This window comes from Amblyomma mixtum, chromosome 1 (assembly GCF_055824585.1).
Source record: "Amblyomma mixtum isolate Tamu chromosome 1, ASM5582458v1, whole genome shotgun sequence".
Classification (NCBI taxonomy): domain Eukaryota; kingdom Metazoa; phylum Arthropoda; class Arachnida; order Ixodida; family Ixodidae; genus Amblyomma; species Amblyomma mixtum.
The window spans coordinates 293,719,840-293,738,118 of NC_143012.1; the positions used below are offsets into that span (position 1 = coordinate 293,719,840).

The window sequence follows — 18,279 nt, forward strand, 5'->3', positions numbered from 1 at the left end:
GAGCCGGCGTGCCGTTGAACTGGGGCGTCTGGCTTGTTTCTTTTCCTTGCTTCGTTCTGCACTGATCTCCCGGATGTACCACCCTCGACAACTCGTATGTCACTTCGCCCGTATCTGCTGGCTTGATACGCGGCCCCGAGACCTGTCATGTGATGCGCGCGCAGTAGAGCCGTGCCTCCAGCTCTCAGCGAGTAAAGTCAGGCTTACGACGTGCTAAATCTTAGCTTAGCCCGGTCTTGGAGAGGAGGGAATTTCTTAAGAGACGTTCTTATACTCAGATTGGGTCACTAAAAAAGTCTTCATTTTTCAAATAAACTTTGTTATAAATTGGCACTGCATTCACTCGGACTCGGAGATAATGCTTTCCTGCGCATTCTTTTCGGCCCACTCGAAGCAAGATGTTCTTTAAGGGGGAGAAAATTTTTAAGGACAATGTTCGACCTTTTCTTATCGTCAAGTGTTTGAAGGGCCGCTGCAGCATTAAATAACAATTGAGTGTGTATGAATGGGTGGATTCGCATTTTCTGGAAAATGACGTTCTGATATGCATTCAACGCACATCGAAACCTAATGCAGCCGATTGGCCAGCTAGGGTCGCCGTTTTGATGCTTAAACTATAGTGAAATCTATCCCTCCTTCATTCTGCGTAGTTCTGACTAGCACAGTTCGTGGTAGAGAGAGGGTGTGGTAGATGGTCCTTGGCGATCACAAAATGAACAAGGGAGGGGAAAACCTCAGGTTGCTTGAGCCAACGTTTCGACAAGGCTTGTCGAAACGTTGGCTCAAGCAACCTGAGGTTTTCCCCTCCCTTGTTCATTTTGTGATAGCACAGTCCGAGAGGAGTATAAAATATACGCACTTGTATATAGTAAGTCACTGATGTTGTTCATAATCAGTTGCTATTTTTATCACTGGGGTTTACGCTGGGAAGCCCACGAGCTAACGAAACCTTTGTACAACCTAAATTGCTACTCCTAAAACTATGCAACGAATGGCCTTTGCTACAGAAGAGAAACGTGTTTGTGGCATATGGTTGCTGTAACGATGCCTGCCGTGCAGTAAACTACATTTTTTGCATAGGACAGACACACTTGCAAACAGTCGGCTAAACTTCGATAACATGCTTTCAGTGTACCGAAAGAGTAAAATCCAGGGGTACTTGCTCTCAGCAAAACTTTAAATCGCACTCGCTCTAAAAAACAGAGAGAGAAAAAGCATCGATATTGGGCTAGTAACATTCCTTGTATGCGTCATACGCTGTAAGAACAAAGTGTGCCCAGTTTACGCGCGAAGTTTAATTGCCTGCCTACGCGGTTACGAAAGGATTTTTCTAGAGTATAGCTTTCTTTTCATCCATTTCTGTCTTGAGCGATGGATCTTTGCGGCCAAATTTCAGAAAACAAACGCGCTAGAAAACTGGACAGAACAGCTGCACACGTGCACATGCCACTCCCCAGTTCATCGCTTCCGTTTTTAGACCCTTCTCCATAAATGTGAATTGTGTTGACCAAATGTTCTTGTCAGCTCTTCTCTGACATCTTTTTTTGCCCGTTTACAGTTATGAGCTCATTTGAAAGAGTGATAGCTTAGAAGGGGCGCAGTAAATGAAGCGAGGACAATGCGAGCACGGCAGCAGGGCGTCTTCGCTGACGTTTCGGCATGCGCTTGTGCTCGCAGGTTTCGGCACCCTGTTCTCGGTGGTGCCCGCTGCGCTGGCCAGCCTCCCGGGCTCGGTGGTGTGTTCGATCCTGTTTTTCGCGCTGCTGGCCCTGCTCTGCCTGGGCCGCATGGAGCAGATGATGCTCACGCTGCTCACCTGCCTGCTGGACAAGTTCTCCAGCGCCACGATCCGCAAGCGGTACTGCCTCTTCGTGCTCGGCGTGTGCGGTGTGCTCTTCGCCGCGGGCGTCATCTTCACCACGCCGGTGAGTTGAACGACGCGCGTGTGCTGTGCCTTTGGCCGGCGGGTCTGAGCTTCTAGCGCGGCAATGCTAGATGTTCTTTGAGATTTTCTCTGAGAAAGATGCTATGAGGCGCTATAGATGTTAACCTCCTGCCCATTTCTTCTGCGCTGCATGCCGTACATTTATTCCTTTCGCGGTCGTTCATTGTCATAAAAAGTCGCCAGAAAGGGTGTATTGATTATGTTCACGTTCAAGCGTATTAGAAAACAGATATAGTCCTAGCAGTGCAAGGGGCAGTTTTTTTTTAAATGGTGTAAGAAGAATATTTTAAAAGCTCTGTGGCACTACTGTATTGAAATATTATGCTTGAAGATCCGCGCGTAATCTTTCCGAATCTGCGTCTTCTAACGCTTAGTGTATCAGTTGTAGAGCAGTGGTTCTCTAGGGTATCGGTTGTAGAGCTGAGCGTGTGTAAGTTCATCAATTATTAAGCATAAGAACACAGTGTTTCAGGATTCAGTATCATTACCATGGTCCACTCAGACTCATATTCATGGCTGCAGTCGCCGAGAACTTAACCAGACCACATGAAAAGTCTCGAATTCAATCTTTGCCAACCTGTGGTGATACGGATCTTTAATAGTAAGTAACTATAAGGAAATGCAAGCAGATAAAACTTACATCGCAGCATGTCTATGTTGGTAATTGGCTGATGAGCATAAGCTGCGAAACAAGTCCGGACGCTAGATGGTGACATGTCGAAAAGCTTGAGTAGGGCAGAAATTCATGCCTAAATTATACGCCGTAAAATAAAGACGCTTATGCACTCTACACCACGTTTTCCGGCTGTGCGATTCTTGAGAGGCGTTTCAACGCTAGCTCTCTTTACGTACGAGTAGTTCATATGCGGCAGAAAATTTAACGTAATACCCTTTCAAGCTGTTGCACAAATGCCCCGTCACAATGGCTGTGTTGCAGACTTGGTTTTCAGGAGACGAGTGTAGAGTCCTTATTCTCCGCCTGCGCGCCTCGCTGAAGTAGTATCCTTGCAGCTGTGTCACACCAAATTACAAATGTGTTGATGTTCATTAATAAATAAACCATCTTTATTGAAATGAAATGAATGCTATTAAATTGTAGTTATCAGGAATTCGAAAGAAGTATATCGCATATATGAAACTTCGCCTCTTATAGGTGAGCCTAAACTTGAGGTGGCACATGTGGTGCTTAAATCGACTAGCGCAACGCCTGTGGGTTTGAAAACCAGCTGACTTTTTTTTTTTCTGCGGCGACAGGCTGGAATTCACATCCTAGCAGTCATGGATGCTTATATCTTCTCTTGGACTGCATTCCTGTTGGGATTCCTTGAGTGCGTCGTCATAACTTGGATATACGGTGCGTGATTTTCCTTCCTAGTTCTTGCTCGCCACTGCTTTCCGTTTTTTTTTTTACTGTGTTGGTTTCTGCAATGTGATCGCAGCAGAGGCTGAATAATGTGAGCTTCATCCGGCGAGCATTGGTTGCCTTGCATGTGCAAAATGTTTGCCATTATTCGTAACCTTGAAATGCTTTTAGCAGCTAGGCGTAAAAAAAAAAAAAAAAAACAACTCACCCACAAAGTTTAAAGGGAAACTGAGGGAACTGCATCCAACTTTTGTGTTGAGTGAAATTCGATTCTCTAGTTGTTGATTTTCGTACTTGTTATGAAATTTGTTCGACAGCCAAAATACATATTATTGCTGAAAAGTTTCTACTTTCGAGTGGAGACTTTTGGGGTCCCTTGATTGAAACTCGTGGCGTCAGTGATGACATAGAGTGCCTTGAAAAGACTGTGTTTTTTGACGGAAGTGGTTTGGTTTAGTTTGGTTTAATTGGGTTTTACGTCCCAAAGCGACTCAGGCTACGAGAGACGCCGTAGTGAAGGGCTCCGGAAATTTCGACCACCTGGGGTTCTTTAACGTGCACTGACATCGCACAGTACACGGGCCTCGATAATTTCGCCTCCATCGAAATTCGGCCGCCGCGGCCGGGATCAAAACCGCGTCTTTCGGGCCAGCAGCCGAGCGCCGTAACCACTGAGCCACCGCGGCGGGGCATGACAGTGGATGGAGCATTGGTGTAGCAGTAGTGACCCATAAATAGACACAATTAAGCGTCATCGCAGCTTGCTTGCAAGAAGGGCTTGTGACGGCGATATTTGTATTTACATATTTTGTGCCCTTTATAACTTACTAAAATGATGGTTGAGTGCAGGAAGCAGCCTCTTTCTTGTTCACTGAAACGCAGAAGTGAAGCGACATTGAGCAACTTCAATTTGGCCCAAATGCCCATGCACTTCGCTGGAGCGTTGGAGGTCACGTCTGAGAATATCCGCTTGTACGCACTTACTAGCAGCGTTAATATTTCTTAAATGTTTCGAGCAACCATCTTCAGAATTGCTTAGATTATTCATACGCTGCATCGTTTCCCAACTGTCAAATAAGTTGCATATGGTGCGCTATTCCTTCCAGGGTTTAAGCAGTTTTCTGAAGACGTCGACACAATCCTTCAGCAAACACTTGGGAGAGGATGGATGGTGATCTGGTCATTCGTTACTCCCAGTGTAATTCTGGTACGTCAATTCGTCCCGCTTTCTTCATAGTTTGGCGGTTTGTTGTAATAGAACCGAACACTGATAGACTTTTCTTCCTTTTTTGTTTTCTGATTATAAGGCGCGAAAACCTCCCAACGTTTTTTGGCGAAACCTCAGAGGTATAATTTGCAGGCACCTCACAATTGCCCATTTAATACCGGTATAGTAGCAGAGGTTTTCTTGTTTTTGTTTTATGCGAAGTTAATAGTCCGGTTATCGATGGGCTCTTGCATTCCTTTTATGGCGTAAATACCTTGTTCGAAAGAATAACGTATTTGTAAAATTTGCTCCCACGAAAACATCGTGATTCACTAGCGTGATGTGCTTGGGAGCGGGTGAAGTGGCCGTTAGTGAGCTAAGAAAAATGCTTGAAGGAATTGGTGAGCGCTAAAGACCACGGAAAAAGGACGAACACACAGGACGAAGTGCTTTCTAACAACTGTTTTAATCTCAAAAGGAACGTGACTATATACGCACATATGACATCATATCATGCACAGAAGAGGGACGTACGCACGCGCTGACAGAATAAAAATGAAGGAAAAAAAAATGAAGGAAAAAGGAAAACAGGTAAAAACTACGCGCGCTTACAACAGCCGAAGATTGCTATTCTTGAGATAGGTTAATTCAGTTCCCTCTAACATCACCGAAGGGGAGCTGACGCATTGCTTATCCGGAGCAACGTGCATTGCGAAAGCTTCGATAATTTCTCTTTCCCGTCTGTTTCGAGCCCTACCTATAACCTTGGTGTTTTTTAGCAGTGGTATGCATTTACAGTGTGCACAATGAGGTGCCAGATTCCCGGATTTTGCAATTTGTTCACATAATCTTTCGTGTTCCCGGAGCCTCTTGTTAAGGCATCTGCCCGTTTGCCCAACGTAAGTTCGTTGGCAGCTGAGTGGAATGCTGTAAATGACGTTTTCGTCACACTTTACATAGGTGTTTTCGTGTTTGATATTGCACCCAGGCTTCTTTTTGTGGTCTTCAGTCTCGTTGACCTTTTTGCACATTCCAATGAGCTTATTGGGAGCTGAGAAAACCACCTGGACTCCGTTTTTTTTTTATTCTGTCAGCGCGTGCGTACCTCCCTCTTCTGTGCATGATATGACGTCATATGTGTGTATATAGTCACGTTCCTTTTGAGATCAAAACAGTTGTTAGAAAGCGCTTCGTCCTGTGTGTTCGTCCTTTTTCCGTGGTTTTTAGCGCTCACCAATTCCTTCAAGTATGTATTTCCAACTAGCCCCAGTAGTAGCTCTTAAGAAAAATGCACGTGGGCCGCAAAGCTTGCCCCATAGATATATGTCCAGTAGGTGTCCGAAATCTTGTTCAGTTGTGTATAGTTCCGTGCGGGAGGGTTGAAGGCGTCATCTAGACTACGGTTAATGTGCGGAGCTCAAGGCCTGCGCATCTACAAAGCTCGGCTCAAAAAGTTTATTTACAAGTGATATAGGCCACACATGTATCCCGTCTTGACTGATTAGATGGTGTGGGCCAGACAACAAAAAAGTTATTTAGATGCTACATTCCAGTGGTGTTTTTGATAGTTTAAACGTACAAAAAGAAAAAGCCCAGATGAGGACGACCTGATGTGCAGCACTCGCGCGTCAATCATTCTGAACTCGCAGGTCACGCTGGTGTTCACCATATTCGGAAGCCCCGACATCTCGGCTGGGCTCTTCAAAAACTCATTCTGGGGTCCAATACTGGGATGGACTCTGTTCGCCGTGATTATGTGCCACATTCCGGGATACCTCATCTACAAGATCGTCTACACAGGCTGCTACACCGAAGGCAACCGATGGGACGTAAGTTACGGTCTGAGCCGTGAAACGCGGACAGCTTAATTATTTCAAGCGATATGGTCACTCTTACGCGAAGGCTGAGTGCGCTTTATTCTTCTGCCTGCTATTCGGTTTTCCAGCGTCTCACTTAGTTTAGATACCACATATAAACACTCAATAGAAGGAAGGCCACATTTTTTTTTTCAGCCGACTGTCATGTGATGGCGAGGTTTTTTAACCTTTCTGATAGATTAGTTGCAGCTTTTACGGAATTGAGGAAAAGCCAGTTGGCCTCGCTGGAGTGTGGCACATTGTGCATGAGCACGCCAATAACATGCCTTTTCACTCCCTAGTATAGGGAGCTTGTTTTAGCGGGCTAGCACTAAGACCCTCACACATCGCCGCTGTCTGTCTGGCTACGCTTGACCTAGATGGCTCCTGTAGGTTACAGGTGTGTACCTATGCCATGGGAGCTTGTCACGTCATCACAACCTGCCTACTAGATTGCGAGTAGACTGTCCACTGTGAATGGTGGCAGTTCAATGATTAGTCGCGATAGGTTGCCCTGGAAGAGCAACTGAATTTCACAAACCACACCGGTGGCAACACTTGCCATCGCACGGTAGTAGCGCGTCGCTTAACCGCTACACCAATGCGCCAGGAGTTGTATGAAGACTCCTAGCGATTATATGAATGCGAAATAGAGAATGATAAATTCCGGATATATGAGCATTAACGCTGCAGCACCGCAGCATTGCAGCACCGCAGGCGGTTGCGACTTGAGCGGAGGAACTTTAATAAAAACATAATAACAATGCTCAGATATATAATAAAAACAAATAGAATTTATGTGTTATTGTCTAATGCAGGAAACTGACCATTATGAAATGTTCGGTTCTAGTGCTGTGCGAAGCGCACTAGCACTAAGGCCCCCATTCAACGGTTTCGCCTACCTTTGATGGGTGCTTAACACTGAGAACCCAGCCTCGAACAGAAACCGAAACCGAAGTGAAATCCAAAATGTTAGTGCACCTGATTCGCATTTGGCCTAACCATTCTAAATAGTCCGTCATTTTTTTTCCTTCCGATCAGGCTTTCCGCGTTTTAGCCGCAGCTTCATCTTACCGGAGAACTCGATGTGTCCTCCTTTTAGCTTGCCGCGTATATTTGCGTGAGGCCGCTAGGGATGCGTGCCTCACCTTTCTGAGGTTAGGTTTGCGCATGACTTTACTCTTGGTTCTCCAAGGCTGCCCGAGTTGTTCGAGCACAGCACTGCACAACCAAAAAGAGAGCGTGGGCGTGTAGTTGAGCCGGAAAGATTTTATCAAGTGGTGAGCTCAGGAAGCCCGGGAAGACTACTTTCAAGAGTGTGTAAGGACAGTTATTTTAAACTGAGCGCTTTTCTGTAGAGCCGTTTCGAACGCGCGAGTGTCAGTGCGAACCTCTGAGCAAGTTGTTTATTTTGGATTCACTGTCGGCCCGTGGGCTATGACCAGAGGAACATTAAAACAATAAAAAGATGATAAAAGGGTGAGGTATACTAAAAACAAGTATTATTTGGGTGACTGACGACTGCAAGTAATTTTCTATCATGAAATGTTACATTTTCATGCTGTGGGAGGAAAACATGCAAAATCACATTTGTTGCTTTGAGCGAAATAAGGTGATTGTGCAATTCAACACATTGTGATCAAAATTCTATGAAACGCTTCACTTCGCTAGCTGCTAGACGCGACAGGGAACTCCTCCGTTCACAGAAAACAATAGCAAATTACATTTGGCAGGAGAAATCATTTGGTACTTCGATTCACAACACATCAGACAGCCGGTCGATCAAGACAGTGATTCGGTCGTGTCTATTCTCTCAGTAGAAATGCTAATCGAATTTTTGTTCTCTTGTTTGTTGTCCCCGTCAGGAGTTCAAGCGCCTCGTGAAGCCGGTGCCCTTGTGCACCAAGGTGATGAAGGCTGACCAGAAAGCGAAGGCTGGCAAGGAGTTCGCGCCGGCGCCTCGTATCCTCGTTATCCGCAAGGACGAGGCCAGCCAAAACGGACAGCTTTACATTCCCTACGGCTTCGTGGTCTGTCCCGAGAAGAGCCCAAAGACAATAAAGGGAGCCGCGCACCCCAACAAGCTTGTCTTCTCATTTCCGGATGTCGTAAGCGAGCTCCTCCTCTTTCCTAGCGTAGATGTCATCAATCGACTTTATGGTCTCTCTTCCTATATCCGGTTTGAGATTTGGTTTTCAGAGCGTTAGCTCTATTACTCGCATTATTGAAGGTCGCGTTGTATGAAATACATGGTCATTCAACTGGGACCAGTGCGTGGTACCATTGGTACTCAGACTGTGGACCGCCTAATTGCGTAGAATGTTCGGAGTGGTATCAAACGATTCAGCGCGTTGCGGAGCATAAGATTACTAGTCGAATCAAAGCGCAGCTAACAATAGGGATTCGCACCGGCGACCTTTCTTTAAATTTCAAATGTTTATTACGGCCAAACTAATTGTCGTAAGACATTCAAAGTGGTGTCAAATGATTTGTCTTCTTGCGCTGTATACGTTGGCAGTAAGAAAGTAGATATCCGGATAAAAAGAAAAAATTGTACCGCATATAACTAAGATGGCAAATGATGCTATACTCGTTCGATATTGCTAACGATCGATACTCGTACGCTGCCTCAGCGTTTGCTCTTTTCTCTTTGCCATCAGGCGTGCGCATGTACCTACGAACAGTATTCGATGATTGCTTGATATCATATCTTTAACCAACCGCGTGTTGAAATGCTCCGTGAAACTAGTTTCTATGCCACAATTTATTATCTTTTGACTCTGGCTGCATAGTTTTAAGGTGTACAGCACGTCATAAATTTGTCCTTTAGCATGAACTACAAAATATCAAAACACAAAGTATTGTTGTCAAGGTGAACGTGTGAGCGTGAGCCATTTCTAGCACGGTTTCATACTGTGCGGGAATTGGATGCGGTGATGGGCTAATCCTCACTTTGTTTGTGTCGTCACACTTAGGGCACTGCAGAGCCAACTGATGATCTGTTTTTCCAGGTCAGTTCGTAGAGGCTGTAGAGTAGACTGTCACAGCTTGCACGGCTTGTAGCCCGTAGAAGCTTGATGTGGTGTAAAATTGAGTGTTCGTAGCAAAAAGTATTGCATGCAAATATTTCCTTTTGTGTAGATGTGCCATCGAGTATCCATTTATGCCTCGAAGTCAAAGCAGTTTTACTGTAAACATCCAAGAATACTACTGATGCGTTAACGTCAGAACATAAGGTATACTTCCTTGTCTGAGCGCGATTTTTTCAAGTACACAAAGAAATCCAACCGAGAACCTCCAAATCGATGACCTCTTGAAAGATTAAGCGCAAGAAAGCATAAAAAGAAAAGCGAGTATGGAAGGCAAGAAGGAAAGCTCTGAGTGCCAGCTAGAGCTTATTCGCACAAATACGCCTGACAAACAATGTTACGTACGAGCACGAGCATCTATAAGAAAGTTCAGAACAGTTTCATGGTTGCTTGATTTATGAGCTTGTACTGGCTCGCCCCTGGCTGACATATAGTGATGCACGAAAGCTGCTTTCAATGGAACATCCTTTCGCGCTGGCGTAGTCTTCCGATAGTGTCAAGGGGAAAAATCAGCCGCACAAACGTTCCACAATAATTGGGCTATAGTAAAACTGCTATTCAGTCTCTATACTTCAGATTAAATGGCATCGATTAAGTCGATCGCTTTATCATCAAAGGAGCTGAAATATTTGCGTTGCCATTGATTGGTTCGCCTGTTGCGCCTGCGTGATATCCGGCAACGATTCGCTTATATTCCGCTCTCGTTTCACAATAAACTTGTTCAAAGTTAGAGCTCGTGCGTGGAGTGTCTTCTTTCTACGCCCTGTTTTCGGAATGTCTTACAAACACGCCCAAACAATCACTTTCTTAAATCGGAAGCATGCATACTGCTGCAGTAGTCCTAAAAGGGCTGAACTATAAGTAAATAAAATCTGCTCACTTTTCGCCCACCTAAGACAAATACTTGTTGTTCGGATTTCACGCCATACCACTTGTTTTTTATGCAAGTACAATTAGTGCAAACATCTGGAAGCTGCTGCACTGCGTTATGCTGTATGCATGTGTGCAACAAAAAAAAAAAGGCGAAATATGAGCCCACTACTTTTAAATAAAAATTTCAGAATGAAAGCATTTTTGGACACTGAGCAGTTTTCTGCTTCCTTCATACCGCATGAATTTAGGGAGTCGGGGACCTTGTTATTTTAATATCTGAATAATAGATATGAAAGTTACGCAAATAAATGACCATTCTCGAAATAAAGCGAATTCCTAATTGTGGTTGGAGGTCTGCAAGGACAGTGAACGAGCCTTATTGAAAAGAACGCATTAGTCTTCGGCATGACGCACTGTAGAGCGTTTGCATGCCTCCGATGAGACGCATCTGCTTTTTTCGCTAGCTTTTGTGCCGTTTTGTGGCAACGCGATGTGTTGTTGAAAGTCTGATTTGCTTTCCTACTGCCTCTCTCTTTTCCTCGTGGGAAAGGGCTCGATTCCCTAGCACTGCTTCTCACCAACGATCGTAGGTTGCTTGAGCTACAATGTGGGCAGAGATTACCTTTTCCGCGTGCCTCCATCTGGTGCGTACATTTAGTAATTGTGCTCTCTGAAGTCTCGTGGAATGACTTCTGCCACTGTTCATATTTTATTGTTGTTAGGCATGGTTGCCAATGCTGCGGTATGCGATGCAGTAGCGCACCAATCAATCCATTTTCTGGGGGCCGAATTGGCTAACGAATTCCTCAGTCTGCTGACTGATCAGTTGGTTGATCAGTGGGAAGATTTTGAACTGCGAGGTCCACATTGCCTATAATCGAGCTAGGTTTTCAGCTAGTCATAACGACAGCCTTCACTAACCATGAACGTATGCGTCGATGCTCTTTCCAGGACCAGTCGTACAGCCTCACGGACAGCAACGTGGCACGGTTGATGCCACCTCGTCGGTGCGACGAGATATTCTTCTACACCCCGCAAATGTCGCAGATGCGCAAGAAGTTGCAGCACGGCTCCGACGAAGAAGAACTTCCTCAATCTCCGTCCAGTTCGTCCACGCACGACCTCTCGGAAAGCTCCAACTCAGACGAAGCGGACGTGTCCAAAAAGGACGATTGTCGCGTGAGTATCCGTCGTCTTCTGGCTATCGCGGGGTAAGTTTTCTAAGGGCCTGTACAGCGGTACCCTGGTGCCTAAGAGGGATCATTGTCAAGCGGTGGCATGGTCTAAAGACCGCGAGCCTGGCTTCTAGATCTGTAAGGGCTGTTCATAAATTACCATAATGAAGTATATCTTAAAGACTCGATCATACTTGGCGCAACTTGGAGACTTTAGTGTTAAATAGGGGCTATAGAAAATCTGCACAAGTAGAATAAAAAAAAAAAACTCGGATTTTTCGTCGTAGCGCGGACGAATAAGTGATACACAGTTCTGCCGCATCCTTCGTGTCAACGCCTACGTCGGCACGCCACGTCAGATAATATTTTCATGGGCGCCTTCTTTTCGGCTGACAAATTGAATAAGATTATTCTTGGTCGGCTGGTGAACGCGGAAATTCAGATTGACATACTGTGGACTAGACGGCGACACCGCAGATCACGAAGGAAATCCCACATACAACTGCTATCGTTGCAAAGAGAGTAAAGAAAATTGAGAAGGAGTGTAACGGGAATTTGCGCTTCTTCCAAAAAAGTTCCCCAAATTTTTTTCATCTGAGTGCAAATTAAGTTGCGGTACCTTGACCAACAGTGATACACGCATTCAAAATTGCACTAAGGACGTAAATTGTAGGCTGTCGTGAAAGGCAGGGTGAGAGAAGGTGTAAGGTACAAGAAATTGTGCAGAAACAAACGCCCCAATGTACTCCGCTTTCTGAGCCAATATAAGATACATTATCGCGACGATCAAATCGCAAGCCTTCAAAACGTAGACACTTCAAGCGAGAATGATCACTTACATGAACGGCCCTCTTTTACATGTGTTCACCACTTTCAAACATTGCGGGATTTTCTTAGTTTTTGTCCGGATGCAGGCCTTGAAGTCAATGATAGACCCCTTCTCTTCCAGTTTCCCACTAATAAACTTTTACTAAATACGCAGAGAGCGAATAATTGCAACTGCTAGTACTCCAAGATTTGTGTTCGTCGACAGTCAGTACAATAATTCAGATGCAGCCGTTAAGAGTAAAACAGGCGTACGCGTCATAACCAAGCGAATGAGAGGAGGCATATAAAATACACGGCCTCCAGACAACTTTACGCGCTCCACGCTGTCTACCTCGACGTCACTCTTCCGTGCCAGCAAGGTCGTCAACCACCCTCTTCTGTCTCTGCTTTCAGGTTCGCCGTGTGAGCGTGGTATTCACGACGGGCGATCCGAGCGACGACCGCATCGTGCTTTCACCGTCCTCGCTCTCCAGATGCGCAGAAAGCCCCGAAGAAGCCGAAGCAGAAGCCGAAGCCAGCGCGGAGAGCGTCAGCGTGGGTGGTGGGGCCCGCACACGCTGCAAGCGCCGTGCCTCGCTTGGTGTGCTGCGGACGAGCGACAAGGACACCGAGACTGTCAAGACGTCGCACGTCTAGAAACGGGACGCTCGTGGAAGTGCTTGCCTTTTGTGCGCTTTTGATGTGCTCCGCCGGCGGCTCCTGATGCCGATAACTCTCTCCCAGCATCGTGGTGAAAATCGGACTATTCTGATCAGACTGTCCAATGCCGACTTCTTAAAATGTGTCGGAATCGTGCCATAGTGCGTGGAATGCGCGTACAGTGGCAGCCATTTGTCAAGTCTGGTTAGGGCTGGCTAATCTGTACGTGTGGTGTGCCCTTGTAGTATCATCATCTACGGATTTCACGAGCAGTACTTTTTGTGCGGGCTCTTTGTAAACGAAGAATTTTCGCCCAAAAACCGCACCTCAGCTTCGGTGACCGCTGAAGTCGAAGGCGCCGGATTCGACCATATGAGGTTGTTTACCTTTATGACAAATCGCCGATTTAGGTTCGAAAGGTGCCTGCTATACGTTAGCTGGATTCGTCAGTGAGATCAAAGTTGAGTACTATGAAATTTTCACCGCAAGAACTAGCAAAGTATCATTGTTCCTGTCACTTAATGACCGTTTTGAAGCATTAATCAACGTTGACTGCTATGTAACTTTCACCGCCAGAACTAGCAAAGTATCATAGTTCCTGGCACTTAATGACGCTTGTGAAGCATTAATCAGTTCACATGTCGAGTAGCCCAATGTTTGGTGTCTTCATGGGTCCACGGGCTGACCTTTCTGGGCATGCAGGTGAACGCACCAACCTTGTGAATATGTACGTTGTTGTTGCGCGTGTTTTCAATGATATCTGCATATAGTTTTCAGGTGTATTGTTCGTTTTAGCATACTGTTACGCTCATTTGTTCAAGAAGTCTTACTTGTTTTCACTCATTTCATCCGAGCGACTGTCACATGCTTGTTAGCACTTCAACAGCATGCAGAACATCCCTGTATTCGTCATGTAGGCTGTATATTTATTCTCGCCTGAAGGCGGCTTCGCCACCTTCACTCTTGTTCATCATTGCATCTGTCGTTCGTAAATTGCAGTATATATTTTCACACGCAAATGTGTCCAACTCCTGGAGGAAAATGTGTGGGCTATGCGTTTGCCAAGTAAGCAGTACATTCATTGTGAAAGGAGTCAGAGAGCTGCGTATGATGTCTACAAGCCGACTGACAATCCCTTCTGTGTAAACGTTTGTTGAAGAACAGCAATAAACGTTCAAGTACAAGTTTTTCTTTCGGAAAACACTTCCGCCGTCGTTTTTTTTTTTTATCAACCGTCATAGTTCTTAGAGTCCACTGCAAACACATGAATGCCTTTGATGCAACTAGGAATTAATGCAGCGTATTTGACAAAACGTAACTAGAGATTACCAAGCAAATTTCGATCGACATTTTCGGCTAACGAACAGTTTAACCCAAGTGCCTTGTAAATATGATTCTAGTTGGCTCTTCTAAAAATATCTACAGCACAGAAGCATTGACTGCTGATGAAAAAACAGTATTACACCTGCATCCATGGCAGCAGAGATATGCATAAACTTTAGTGCACATTTTTGCACCCGACATTTCTTCCGTGGAAAACCAGTAGTGATGGCAGATGCCATAAAATTTCGGAACACTCACAAGGACGGCTCTTTTCTTGCAGGTGTCGGCTGAAGTTCTTCGTTTTGACTTCCGACCTAAACACCTTTCTTCAAGGGCGCGAGTTTGGCTTTCCCGTTGGATGTTCGCATTAGGGCGCATCAGACACAAAATCACATATGCGATGTCGTATTGAACTCTCCAGATGACGGAACCACCTCTTCGTGAAATGGGCAGGATGCGCAGAGGTTTGTTTGCCGTTCGACCTAATCGAGCCCGCTTTATCGGAAATAAAGGGATGGGTGGTAGGTAGGGCTTTCTGCAGGGTGAAGGTGAGTTGGCTGGATTTGGGTGAAAGCTTCTTGATGGTGAATGTGGGTGAGGGCCAAAGATGAGTGCGTAGAGGGTGAAGGTCTCCTGGAGGTTAGGGTGGGTGGTTGGCTGCGGGTGAAGCGTATGTAGGGTGAGGGTGGGTTGGATGATGGTGGTTGCAGCTTTTTGATGGTGGGGTGGGTAGAGGGTAAAGGTAGGTAGGTTGGGGGTAGAGGCTTTGTGGAGGGTGGAGTGGTTTGTTTGTAGCTGAAGCTTCTGAAGGGTGAAGGTTGATTGTATTGCGGTGGCTATAGGATTCTGGAAGGTGTAGACTGGTGGAGGGCAAAGGTAGGTGGTGGCGGCGTCGTCACACAACCCAGGATAGACAGATTTTGCGAAAGTCTTTTGAAAATGCATGACAGGTTTACAAAAGGTACGTTGAGACAAGGGAAACGATTGAAAAATAAAACGTTCCTCCCCGTGCAGACGGAATACACAGCAGTGAATATAAGAAAAAAACACTGAAGTTAGAGACAAGCAAAAAACTGCAGAGAAGTAGCAATAGACACCATTTCAGTGCTTGAGCAGATCAGTAGCTCTCAAGAGAACTCAGGAGGCCCACTAAGCACCAATAATATGTGGCGGCTGTGCAGTGCTGGGCGCGAGGACATACCATGGCGCCATCTCTCGGCAGTACCCCCATGACGCTGGAAGGGGGGATCGCATGCATTGCTCTCTTGCTCTGCATTGCATCTCATAGGTTTCGCGTTTATAGCTTTGTAGTTCTGTTTACTATCCATTCGAGACATTAAATTAACTTTTTTGGCAACAAAGCACCTCACCGAGTCCACAAGCTGTCCAAGATAATGCGGTGATTTTTATCCGCCTCTAGAACCGCGCCGCGACCAAAATTCCGTGGCCGCCTTTCAAAGCAGGTGTTGTAGCTGTTATGGACAACACCCAAGCTGCTACACCAATAGTCAGAGTAGAGAGGAAGCCATATCATTAAACACCATTGAAAATACACTTTCTACGTGGCAGGTGCAGCTCGAGCTGTGCAGAACACCAAGCCGTGTCAGTGCGGTACAAATCAAATGCGGACCAGTAGGCTTCGGTATGTGCTGGCGGAGGCGGCGTCGTTAGAGTGCTCACTTTGAACTGCTTTAAAGTAGGCGAGTAGTGCATTGTGGCCGACACCAGGTCTTGGACGGCACAATGCATTGGTTAAAAGCTTAAATCGTGGAGGTGGGTTGCAGGCAGCTCCCCCGGTGTCGGCTGCCACTAGCCTGTTTAGTGGCAACCGTATGAGCACAATCTGGGCCCCTGAAGTCATTGCTACACATATGACAATGTGAACTTACTTTTTTTGCCCATCCTCAGCGCAAATAACCGCGGTTCCTGCAGCTTCCCATCTTTCGGATCAACATCGGAGCATGCACCGAGCTCGGTCGCATACGTCTGGCGTTGAGGCACTGACAAAGAAACCACTTTGACTGAAGCATAAATAACCTCCCGCTTTTACATTGACTGTTTGGGGCGTATTGGTGAGGCATTCCAAAAACTTGAAGCGCACAAATAGACAGGACGTAGAAAGAAGACGTTGCACACATGAGCGCTATCCTAGAAATATAATTCGGCAAAGTCATTGAGCATGTTGGTGAGACAACCACTTTGCTGAATTATATATCTAGTATAGCGCTCGTGTGTGTAACATCTTCTTTCTACGTCCTGTCTGCTTGTGCGGTTCAAGTTTTTGGAATGTCTCACCAGCACGCCCCAGCAACCACTTTGCTGAATTACAAATTTTAGAGCGCCTCTTAAGCACCCGTTTCTGCGTGTCGCGGCGCCTCCATGGCCGTTGCCGTTGTCCGTTGCAACCAGCAGTGAGGAGAGCTCTATTAATGTTTTTTTTTGATAGCAAAATCCGATAGTTTGGCATTTCATGGCTTTCTTGCCACTTGGCCGGCAGCGAAAGATGCATTTATTTCTACAAAATATGGATTCGAAGTTCAAAACATTTTCCCGCCGCTGATTCAAACTTGGGACTCTCTTATGACGACACAGGACTAAGTGACGTGAAACATGACTTTTCACATGACGTAACGCAGACTTCGTGATTTCACACGGCTAGCGGTGCGGCCTAGCAGCAGCCGAAATGAAACCTACCGCCGGCCGCACGTTGAAGGCATCTATTAGCTATAGACCTTATGCGAAATGCACTGCAATCTAGCGGTGGCCGCGCGCGATCCACCATGTTGGAGGATAGCCGCCGGATTCACAGCACGTACTGGTACACGCTCGTCGCGCGCGCTCGAGTTTCAATGTCCTCAATATGCCCACATATTGCTTAGTACCTTGCTGTACGCAGAAGGGTCACAAAGACGCCCAGGGAAAAAAGGCAAGAGCGCTTGATTTGAGCGCATTTCTATTTTTGGACTGCGATCCCCGACATCCGCGGCACAAATGTTGCACAACCGTCGCTACATGTCGAGACATCGCGCAACACATTTCGTTATCGCCAAATATCAAATTAAATTAGAAATAAGCTTTGTAGGTACGAAGAAAATATCACACAAAAGCTGTTTTTCTCTTGCGATTGGCCGTGAAGTGCTGCGATTATCGGCCTCGCAAGAGAGTAATCGCGATCAGCTGTTCAGAACCGTCGCTCCTAGCGTTATCCGCCGCAGCGGTTACACGCGTTAGTTTTTAGTGCGGATATTTGTTTCGACGGCAACACTAGCGAGGGTCAAGTGCCCGTCGCACGGAACGTTTGCGCTCTGCAAGTCAGTCAATCGTTTCTGTTAGACCAGGGAAAGGTGCCTATTTTGTGGAGCGACGACTTGTATTAAGGCGGAAATTTGGGCTAGTTGGAAAGCATTTGGATTCATATTTGCTAGCGCTTAGTAAACACACGGGACAAGAACACAAATACACAGGACAGACGCTAGCGTCTGTCCTGTGTATTTGTGTTCTTGTCCCGTGTGTTCACTAAGCGCTAGCAAATATGAATCCAGACGACTTGTATGCTAGGAAGTCAGGACTCCTCAAGCTGTTTTTTCAGCTTTTTACCTGCCCTCCTGGCAACATTCCTTTTTTTTGTTGCGGAATAAAATTTCATTAATGTAGCGATTTCACTTGACCTGCCGGTTTCCACGAAGCCGTGTGTTTTGTAAAAAAAGAAAGGACCGTAAGGGAAGCCGCTCAAGCGGTACCATAGTTCCAACTAGTAGCGGGAATGCATAACGCGTGTAGAATCCTCCAAAAATCTCAGTGTGCAACTGCTTGCTCGTCCTGGTAAAACCATAGACACTGCGGCATTCACGGGCTACCTGTTTTTAACGGTGATAGTCCAAGACTGGTACACGCTCTAGGGCACTAGAGCACTAGGGTAAACAAACAAATGCTGTATGAACTTTTCAAGGAAAATGAAAAGCGTCGCATGTTGAGAGGCCA

General features: G+C 46.0%; 1 protein-coding gene across 7 annotated transcripts in view; it reads left to right on the plus strand.

The window, feature by feature from the left end:
- LOC149372082 (sodium-dependent dopamine transporter-like) overlaps positions 1-14,178 on the plus strand; it is an 85,933-nt gene extending 71,755 nt beyond the window's left edge. For all 7 annotated transcript variants that reach the window (XM_089566453.1, XM_089566457.1, XM_089566454.1 and 4 more), the window contains 7 exons: positions 1,678-1,925; positions 3,200-3,299; positions 4,415-4,515; positions 6,165-6,344; positions 8,237-8,479; positions 11,285-11,512; positions 12,730-14,178. In XM_089566453.1, coding sequence (XP_089422579.1) covers positions 1,678-1,925; positions 3,200-3,299; positions 4,415-4,515; positions 6,165-6,344; positions 8,237-8,479; positions 11,285-11,512; positions 12,730-12,972 — 1,343 coding nt within the window. In that variant the 3' untranslated portion in view covers positions 12,973-14,178. The remainder of the gene's footprint in view (positions 1-1,677; positions 1,926-3,199; positions 3,300-4,414; positions 4,516-6,164; positions 6,345-8,236; positions 8,480-11,284; positions 11,513-12,729) is intronic.
- Positions 14,179-18,279: the final 4,101 nt, after the last annotated feature.